Raw genomic sequence first — 11,249 nt, forward strand, 5'->3', positions numbered from 1 at the left:
TTTCCATTTATATATATAACCATATACTTACGTGATATTTTAATCAACCCACCACTTTACAATCCTCTTCAACGAACCACCGGCCATCACTACATCACCGCCACTTTCATCAACGATAACCATGACCAACAACATCACTTTGTTCTTCTTCCCCATAAACCCGTCACCACTTCTTCCATTTCTTGTTCATCATGAAAATCATCGAAACCCATATCATCACAGGTTTGTTTCGAATAGAAAACAACCACACAAACGTGTGACTACAGCTGCTACACATTTTGTTTTATGACCAATGATGAAGATTGATGACACTGTTTATTGCCACTACTACATATGTGTTCTTGATTAAACCTTTATTCATGTTCTTGTTGCCTTTCCTTTTTCTGTTTCTTCGCTTCAACTTTAACTATTCCTGCTGCTTGTTGGTAATTTTTTATGCTATTCGACCACCACTATAACCACTACCAACCGTTTGCATCTTATGTGTTTCCTTTTATTTATTCGAAACCCACTTCCAGATTACTGTGTTTAAACGAATAAGGAAGATCGATATAAATATAATAATGTCTAATAAGTTGTAAAAAGTGGAGGTTGACATATTTGTTGTGGCTGTTAACGTCACCGGAAGATTCAAATGAGTATGGCCAACAATTACCAACCCCATCTATTGCCACGATTTGTGGGATTTTAGAAAGGGACGTTTGTTTTCTTTTATTTCATGAAGGAAGTGTGCACAAGTGGCCATGAAAACCCCACCCACTAGCTTTATGTCAGAGAAAACAATCAAAGATTGAGCCAGGAGTACCATGCTGCTATACGGTTTTGATTTTAATACCCCACATATCAGCTGGACTTCTTTTATTTAATTAATGGACTAAAGGTAGTGTGGGCTTCTTGATAGATTGGGTTTTTGATGCAACTTGGGCCACTACCCTTGGTCCAATACTCAATCCAGACTGCTACTTCTATTTCGTTTAAAGAATCCAACAAACAACCCTCCAATGTCGACTGCTACTGCTGCAACTTCTGATTATGTTTCTTTGTTAAACCATCGACAAACACCACCTCTGCAAACCGTTAACCTGCTGCTGTGCAGCTAATTTAATTCCAGTTTCTATTGCTTCGGCTCGTAAAAACAGTCAAGAAGACTGCTACGGTGCAGCTGCAAACACTGCCACTGTTGCAGGTAAGTTTCTGTTTGTATTCTCGATAAAATAATAGAGATGATGGAACGATGTATAAGGTTGTAGCGTTTGTTGTTTCTGCTTAAAGACAAAACCCCAAAAACCATCGGTATATTTAAATGAAGCAAGTTAACGGGCCTTGAATCCATACACTTATTAACGTGGGCTTCTAATTTGTTGTGTTGGGCCATTTAGTTTTTAGGATGACTTGAAATTTTGGGCAGTGTTTTTTTTATCTTGTGGGCCGAATGATATGTATATTGATGATGGGTTAGAGATGATGATCATATAATGATAATTAGATAATGATGGTGTTATATACGATGATACGTGTTTCGTTATGATGCGAAAATAATAATAAGCGAATGAGTTTTGATGGTTATGATCACGATAAGAAAGTGATAAAGATGATGATGATGTTAGTTGAATGATGATGATATTATGATGAGGGTCCCGAATAAGATATTACATGGTGGTGACGATAAATATGTAAACGAACGACGATGATGATTAGGATGGTATAATTTCATCATCCTTATTATTATATATTATATATTATTATTATTATTATTATTATTATTATTATTATTATTATTATTATTATTATTATTATTATTATTATTATTATTATTATTATTATTATTAATATTATTATTATTATTATTATTATTTTGAAAACAATACAAATTATTATTATTTTCATTAACATTAGTATTAGTATCATTTTTATTATTATTATTATTATTATTATTATTATTATTATTATTATTATTATTATTATTATTATTATTATTATTATTATTATTATTATTATTATTATTATTATTATTATTATTATTAACATAAGTATCATTATTAACAATATCATTTTTATTATTAGTATTATCATTATTAATAAAGTTATTATTATTATTATTATTATTATTATTAAATCATTATTTTCAAAACTACCATTTTAACAAATAAATATTTTGTACATAAAAAAAAAATATACTTATCACATATACTATAACTATATTAATATTACATATACATATATATTAAACCTAATAACACTGTTTACACAAATATTTACATATAACAAATTTTTGATTTAACAATAATATAATACTAATTATATAGATATATATGTATTAGTATAACTATATGTATAAATATTAAAATACAAAATAAATATATATATAACCTTTGAAATAACAAATATATTACTAAATTAAATAAGTAATATACATAAACTAGTTTGGTTATTATTACATGTTAATTATACGTGTTAATATATATACTTGATATAGGTTCGTGAATCCAAGGCCAAGGCCAACCCTGCATTGTTCAGTTGTTCAATGCCATCATATGTATTTTTACTACAAAATACAGTATTGTGAGTTTCATTTCCTCCCTTTTTAAATGCTTTTGCAATATATATTTTTAGAACTGAGAATACATGCGCTGCTTTTATAAATGTTTTACGAAATAGACACAAGTACTTAAAACTACATTATATGGTTGGATTATTAAACCGAATATCGCCCCTTCAAGTCTGGTAACCTAAGAATTAGGGAAATGGCCCCTAATTGACGCGAATCCTAAAGGTAGATCTATCTGGCCCAACGAGCCCCATCCAGGGTATGGATTCTTTAGCACTTCGAGGTATTATTTAGTATATTAGCTGCGCTCTGTGTACTGGGGGATATTCTATATGCATCTTGTTAAGGTCGGTTACCGGGTGTTCAATCCATATGAATGATTTTTAAACACTTGCGAGTGTATGATTATTGAATAAAGGAAATCTTGTGGTCTATTATATTATTGAAAATGATTGTTTATGATAAACTAATGAACTCACCAACCTTTTGGTTAACACTTTAAAGCATGTTTATTCTCAGGTATGAAAGAAATCTTTCGCTGTGCATTTGCTCATTTTAGAGATATTACTTGGAGTCATTCATGACATATTTCAAAAGATGTTGCATTCGAGTCGTTGAGTTCATCAAGATTATTATTAAGTCAATTATAGTTGGATATATTATGAAATGGTATGCATGTTGTTAACTTTCGATGAAATGAAAGTTTGTCTTTTAAAAACGTATGCAATGTTTGTAAAATGTATCATATAGAGGTCAAGTACCTCGCGATGAAATCAACTATTGTGAATCGTTTATAATGTATATGAACGGGTCCTTTCAGATGGTTTCCAGCCTACAATCTAGAAGCCGTAATCTAGATGTTTTCTCATGAAGAAGAAGCAAACTTGAACACGATGACGGCTAGCCACTTGTTTTTCTGTTCACACCATAAGGAAGTAGCAAAATTGAAAACAGTTACGGCTAGCCACCATTTTTTGTGTTCACACTATCTCCGTTCACACCATTCCACCTCCTCAAAATTTCCTATAAATAGAGGTGCAAACCTCCATTGTAATTCAATTCAGAAAAGTATAATCACACCTAGTTAGTGTGTGTGAGTTAAACTGTAATCATAACTAAGAGTGAATACATCCTAGATAGTGGTGAGATTCCTAGTGTGTTAGTTTGGGAGTTTTTTGTTTTCGAGTTTTGTAATACTCTGTAATCTATTCTTGTGAGTAATAGAGTTATTTTCTCTCAAATTTCTGTCTACCAACGTCCAGACGATCCCCTCTTAATCACAACAATACTATAGAAAGAATCTTGTGTTACTAAATTTCATCATACTTCACTTGGTATTTTTAAAAATGGGTTGAAAAGACTGATAACTTAAATAATACGGAGTAACAGAGAATTTAGTACAGACAACTTAATATATGGCAATTGTCGGGTTAAGAAAAACAAATTGTTACACTTTGCTATTTCGTAACATAAAAGGTAGATGCAATTTATGTAGTGCACTTCTTGAACTTCACAAAAGGCTGGTGTTGTTACAATGTTGTTTAAACTTTTATATAGGAGGTTGTATATACGTAGCAAAACTTGATGTTACTTTCGACTGTTTGGTGAACAAATTTGACCCGTTTATTAGTAAATTGCTCAAAATTACTGTTAGAAATCGGGTATGAATTGACTGTCTGTATTCGTTCTTCAATCGCGTATTCACTTTCTCTATAAAGTATTTTGACCCTACGATTGCCTTGGTTGCACGAAATCTTTACAGGGATAAGACAAGAACGCAGTCAGTGTTTCTGGCAACGAAATCACTAATCAAATTGTTAGATAGTATGTGTGTGTTTTCTGTTTATTGATGAATGCAGAATTAACAATAATTCGTTCATAAAACTGTTATAAAAACAGTTAGGAAATGAAAGGGTGTAACCCTTCATTTATGGCGGGAAAAACTGTTGAATGACACCCTTTCATTAAAACGTATAGTAACAGATAGTGCCAGGGGCGCCGCCCCTTGGACCCCGCAAGGGGGCACAACCCCCTTGACCCCCGCATTTTGCGTGACAGTTAGTAGCAAACTCTTACAGGCGTGTACTCCACACTCTCCGAACCCGTTATTAAGTAAAACTAGCTAACACCTGCATTCAAATAAATCGCAACTAACTAAAATACACGTTGGATGGCACTAAAATCACCAACAATTACTACCTCTACAGCCACAACTACAAAATAGTAGAGTTGGTTGTTGTACACTGCATCTGAAGGGCAAATCCAGAATTTGGTCTCTATGAGTTGGGATACCAAACTATATGCCACATTATATAGTGTAAGAATGTGATAATTTTAATATGGTATTTGCTTAATTTTCTTATTATTGTCTTTTTAAGTAATGTTGGGAACTTGTTTTTTGGTTCAACACAGGGAATAGTTTGATCAGGGGTGAGGTACTATGTATCAGGTCTAGTGATGAAGGAAAAAAGGTCCTTTTTTGTGGGACAGCCTTCAATCCCCTTGGGATGGTGATCTTTGTGTTTGTGAGCTGGTTTACCTTGGCTAATAAATGAACTTGGGAAGGTACTTATAGTTAACCTAGAGGTGACACTAAAGATGGGTTCATGGGTTCAATAAATTGCATCAAAAGTTAAAGATAAAAAAAACTACCTTTATTGCCTGTAAAAAAATTGGCCAAGTGAGGTTGACCCACTAACCATTTTGGTCATTAAAGTAAAAGTTTTATTACTGTTGAAATATATATCCATATTTTTTAATTTTATTTTTTTTAACGGCAGTTAGGCAAAATATATCCATATTTTTTAACTAAAAGATTTAAGAAGCTTTATCAATCACAAGCAGACTATTTCATTTTACCCGGCCCGTTGACCCATTAGAGATATCCATATGGACCCATTAGGTCATGTACTGGTAGATCGGTTGAGCCTTTGTACTTAAGTACACGAATTAATCCACGAATTTATATAATTGAACTCTCAACATCATAGTTGTCCGGTGTAGATTTCACCAACGTTTCCGGCCTCGATTTTGGGCGATGCTGAAATTGAAGGTGGACACCTCAATACCTCATGCTCTAACAATGGTCAAATTTAGATTATAAGTAAGTACTGTCTTAGTATATAGATGGAAAACAATATACGGAGTATAAAAAAAGCGTAAAAAACATATTTCTAACTCATAAAGTTACATTTTACTACTTTAAATTTGTGATCATAAGAAAAACTCAACTATGGTCATAAGAAAAAGTCAACTGCGATTGGAGTCAGCTTCTCATCATCATCATCAACATCATTAACTCTAAGCTCAAAATCATTCTCTAACGGCGTTAAGTTCAAATCCAAACTAAAAACGCGTCTACTATTAACTTTCTTCACAATCGGTACATAAAAATTTAAAGGCGAAGGAGAGTTGTTTTCATGATTTGTAACCGCTCTATGCTTTCTCATATGTCCACCCAACGCTTGTCCAATCGCAAACTCGAGCCCACAAATTGAACATTTGTGTGTTTTAGGCTTAGATGGTAATATCATGTGATCATGGTGATCTATCATCTCACCATCAACAAGCCTCGGCTTTTTATGACTCGTCCTATGGCCTCCAAGTGCTTGAAATGACGGAAATTGACGATTGCATGTCTTGCATTTAAAAACTTGATTAATTGATTTAACGTCATATGATTCACTACTTGTTGCCCCTCTCGAAAGAAGCATCAAGTAGTTTGCCATGTTAGTTATATTCGAGTCTAGTTCACCTTCCCGCGATCTCTTCAACGGTATAGACACCATTTTTCGTATAATTATTGTTTTTTAATTAGTCACAAACACTAAAACTTAAGAATAAAAATAGATGTATTGTGGGATATTGTTGTAAAAGTATTGGAACTAGAAAGTGGAATTTTGTAAGCAAATGAAATTAAGTTGGTTTGAATAAATGTGATGGGTAGATACATATTATGGATTTATGGATGTCATTTATAGGAAACACAAGTGTTGACTTAATTTAGTCTGACCAAAGTGTGTGAAGACGTTTTCTTGTGGGACACGGAATTGGGGAGTTGAAGTTTGAAGACAAGTAGACAAGTTGAGTGGGTTTAAATAGATAAATTGGGGAGAAAGTGAAAGAAGTGGAAAATAGTGGTATGAATATGAAAATAGTGGGCAGCCATCATCCACCACGTAAGCATGACCGAGTGAGTGAGTCGTAAGTGGCGAGCTGTGAGATGATGATTCTCAGAATGTTCAAATCTTTCTCGAAAACTTCAACTAATAAAGACTCGGGTGTGAAACAAATTGACTGCACCCAAAAGGCCAACATGAATACTTTGAATTTCAATTCTATCTAATATTTATTTTCAAATAGTTTGTAAAAAAATCATTCAAACGTTTTGACTTATTACTTTCAAAAACTTAGACAATCAGTTTGTGTCGAATGATAGAGGAGAAAACAACTAAAATGAGAGGGTTCGAACTATATTTCTAAGAGCACAGAGTGTCCGTGTCTATTTCGGTGTCCATTTTTCAGTGTCGAAAATGGACCCCGAAATTGACTGGCTGTGCCATGGATGGTGGTGTCCACAGTGTTCATTTCAGTGTCCATTTTTTATTTTTTAATTATTTTTTAACTAATTTGTAAAAAAAAAATTATATTAATACTTGTTTTTTAATACCATTCTATTATTAATTATTGTTTCTTTATTAAATGTGAAAAAGACAACTTTTTATTAATAATAAGTATATAAAAACTATTTATTAATAATAAAATATGTAAATGATTTATAAGTAAAACATTAAATTAAAAATGGTTTAGCCCAAAATAAAAATGTTAGCCCAATGTAAAATAAAATAGGCCCATTTTTTAAAAAACCTAAATTCGCTTATCTTCTTCATTTAGCTAGTGTGAGCTGCAGTAGTTCCGACCTGCAAAATAAAATAAAAAAAAGATTAAAAATACCAAAAATTAACAAGAAAAAAAGATAGAGAGAGAAAGTTGGATTAAACTCAAAAAACAAATGCTTCAACGGTCAAAAAATTCACCGTCTTGGTGGCGACATTGGAGACCGACGGCGGCGGCGACGGCGGCCGGGTGTTGATCGACGGTCGATCCCGGCGTCAATTTTGGGCGACGGCAAAAACGACGGATGGACACCGAGTGCTCTAACATTCAATCTTTAAAGTTAGAGCACAAGGTGTCCGTGTCTATTTTTCAGTGTCAATTTCAGTGTCCATTTTTGACACTGAAATCGACTTACAGTGTGTAAGGTGGAGGTGTCCACAGTGTCCATTTCAGTGTCAATTTCACTGTTCATTTTTTATTTTTTATTTTTAAATTGATTTTTAAATATTGTATTTAACTAATTTAATATAAGAACAAAATAATTAATTAAAATTCATAAAATAAACTATTACATTTATTAAAATTCATAATATAAACCATTACATTTATTAAAATTCATAAAATAAACTAATACATAATAAAATTCATAAGTCGTCTAGAAGATCCCACAAATGTTCAACCAAATCAGTTCGTATGCCTTCATGCAATTCTCTATCACGTAACTCCCTTGTTCTTCTTGCACGAGCGTCGCACCTATTGATCCAAGTACGTTGTATATGTTGAACGGGCTCAACTACACAATCATTCTCAGCAAGGTTGTATCCATTATCTTCGATAATGATGTTGTGTATCACGATGCACGTGTACATTAGTTGTGTGACGCCCCGTACAAAACCATCATGTACGGATCATCAACAACAGGATCATTACAAGGTCAAACACTATATGCTGTTTGAAAACCAGTTTTGCATTCGTGAAAATATAACTTCGATTGTTTTACAAAAGATAACGTGACACAAAAGTCGTTACAAAGCCATTATTCAAAATAACATAAGTTGCGAATGCAAAAACAAAAGTTCCATGATTGAGACATCTCTAAGTAATGCAACGGAAGTCTAACACAGCAAGTCTGTAACAGCAAATCTATAACACCAAGACAAAAAGTCTAACAGCGAAAGCAACAGCATCTAAGCACCTGAGAAATACATGCTTAAAAAGTCAACACGAATGTTGGTGAGCTATAGTTTGTTTGCAATCAGTAATGTATTGTAGGCCAGGAGATTTCAGTGCTTCAACCAGCAGTTTAAATCAGTCTTTCAAATCAGTATGATAAAGTATATGCTTATTCGTGGGCACCCAGTAACTAACTTAACAAGTAATATCACCCCCTAAAAGTACACTTGGCAAGTTTGTATGTTCTCGAAGTATTAAACATCCGTTAAATGCTAGCGCGACTAGCCTGAGTGGGGATGTCAAACCCTATGGATCCATATCTAAGATTCGCGTTCACCGGTTCAAAAACAAATGACTAAACGTTATCGGGCTAAGGGGAAAGTTTATGCCGTTATATAACCCACACATATATAAAGTTTAAGTACTCGTGCCTAGTAAGTAAAACATAAAAAGCGCATGTATTCTCAGTCCCAAAAATAGTTGAAGTAAAAAGGGATGCTATAACTCACAGTGAAAGTGCGGTAAAAGTCGATACGAAAACTAAGCAAGTAAGTCGGTCCGAAAGGTCCTCAACCTAAGTCAAAAGTTACTAAGTCAGTAAATCGTTCCCAAAGGTTTAAAAGTTCATAAATTAAGTTTAAGTGTCATCATCATCATCATCATTCATCATTGTAAAAAGCTAAGTAAGTTTAACAAGTATAGAGATCGAAACAATAGGCTGACTTTGATCAGCTGCTACGACCTCTATGTAAATCGAAAAGACACGTAGTCAGTGGCTATGTGAGTCCCCTAATTTCTGACGAATTTCCAGAACTAAACTCGTCTTCGTTTGACAGTGGCGACGGTTTAAGTGCGAGTAGGTCAGAAATTTCAGCACAACGTTACAAATGTGTAGTGATTTTAAAAAGGCTATAAATCCTAAACCGTATCTCGGATTGAGGCGAGTATTAAACGAAAAGACATCTAATCGAACCAAACTATCTGGAAATAAACTTTTCCAGTAGCCTAGGAGCCTGATCAGATCCAGAAAACAGAAAGCAAAGTGCTCCAGTGGGATTCTTGGTGCTTGATGCTCATCACGGTTCTCATCCTTGATGCTTGTAGCTTCAAGTGTACAACTCGTTGATGTGTTTGCATCACTTTAACCAAGGTTCTATCATCAACACACAATAATCAAAACTAAGAAGTAAAACAAAACTCATGTGAGAGTTTGAGCAAGGTGATGAATCAAAGTTACATCATTCTTCTTAGTTTCAACACAATACAAGTCTTATTAAGCTATAAACTTTGAATCAAACTAAATAAGCAAGACCTTAAGCTAGAGAGCTTAGATCTTAACTAGTTATTAAAGATCTTAGACCAAAAAGTCTAGATCTCATGATCTTGATGAAACCCTAAGTCATAACACTTAGACTTTCAATCTTTACACTACCATAAGTTAGGAAACTTAGATCTTGTAAAGTATGTGATCATAAGCTAATAAGCTTTCTCTTAAACAAAATAGAAGATCATAAGTTACACAACTTAGATCAAACACAAAAATGAAACCCTAAATTAGAGAGCTTGGATTCCTAACAACACTTATGAGATCTCAAGCTAGTAAGCTTGCATCTTTTGTTTCATGAAACACAAGTCACAAATCTAAACTACAACAAACAAAAGAAGATCATAAACTAACAAATTTTGATCTTATCTCACTTTTTGTAGAAACATCAAGCTAGTAAGCTTGTATTTCAAACTTTCTTGAAGATCCATAAAGTAAAGTGTTGGATCTTCAAGTTACATGAAGATCATAAACATAGGTTTTGATCCTTAAACTTAAATAAAGAGATCTTAAGTTAAATAACTTAGATCTAACAAGATTATGAAGATATAAAGCTAAGAAACTTGAATCCTTCATGTTCTTGAAAATTTTTCAAAACAAAGTTTGAATCAACACAAGTTATGAAGATTTAAGTTACAAAAATTGAGCTTTTGCTTATGATGATGATGGTACACGAAAATAAGGAAGAAAAGAAAGAAGAAACTCAAGAACACTTACAAGTTTTTCAAAGTTTGAGAGAAAAACTTTAGAGTGAGAAAGTAGAGAGAAGTGTGTGTGTTTGAATGAGATGAAATGAGAATGAAATGAGGTTTTAAAAAAAATAAAATGGTGGTGGTGTGGGTGAGGGTGGCCGACAGTTGGGCAAGCATGGGGGAACATTTTTTCCTCATGTGGTGTGGCATGATGTGGTCCATGGTGGTGGTACAAAGTGGTGTTGGTTTGGTGGGTGGTTTGAGACATAATACAAGTATTAGTACACAAGCATGCATACTACTTGTCTCATTATTTCATGGGCTTAATTATTAATTACATGGGCTAATTAACCCATTAAGTGATCCACTAAGTTGAGTAGGTTGGGCCATGGAAGTCCATTAAGGTGTTAAGTCCATTAAGGTAACTAGTAAGCCTTAGTAAACACTAAGCATAATTAAATAAGCCATTAAGCCAAGTAATTGTTATAATAAATAACAATTAAGTTTACGTAGTCATACTATTCCAATTATGACAAAAGTTAAACGTGTACCGACAAACATAGCTCGCTCTAAACGTTAAGTGACACTAACGGTTGTAAAGGCTTACGGGGATCAAGTTAAGTGATTACACACTTAATAGCACGTTGTATGATAATAATGAAAGTAATTAATCATG

General features: G+C 33.3%; 1 protein-coding gene across 1 annotated transcript; it reads right to left on the reverse strand.

Moving 5' to 3' along the window:
* Positions 1–5,664: 5,664 nt before the first annotated feature.
* LOC139895888 (zinc finger protein ZAT11-like) lies at positions 5,665–6,548 on the reverse strand. Its single transcript, XM_071878433.1, has one exon. The coding sequence runs from the start codon at positions 6,334–6,336 to the stop codon at positions 5,785–5,787; it is 552 nt and encodes a 183-aa protein (XP_071734534.1). The 5' UTR covers positions 6,337–6,548; the 3' UTR covers positions 5,665–5,784.
* Between the last annotated feature and the right edge of the window lie 4,701 nt (positions 6,549–11,249).

Source organism: Rutidosis leptorrhynchoides, chromosome 3 (assembly GCF_046630445.1).
Source record: "Rutidosis leptorrhynchoides isolate AG116_Rl617_1_P2 chromosome 3, CSIRO_AGI_Rlap_v1, whole genome shotgun sequence".
NCBI classification, from domain to species: Eukaryota; Viridiplantae; Streptophyta; class Magnoliopsida; order Asterales; family Asteraceae; genus Rutidosis; species Rutidosis leptorrhynchoides.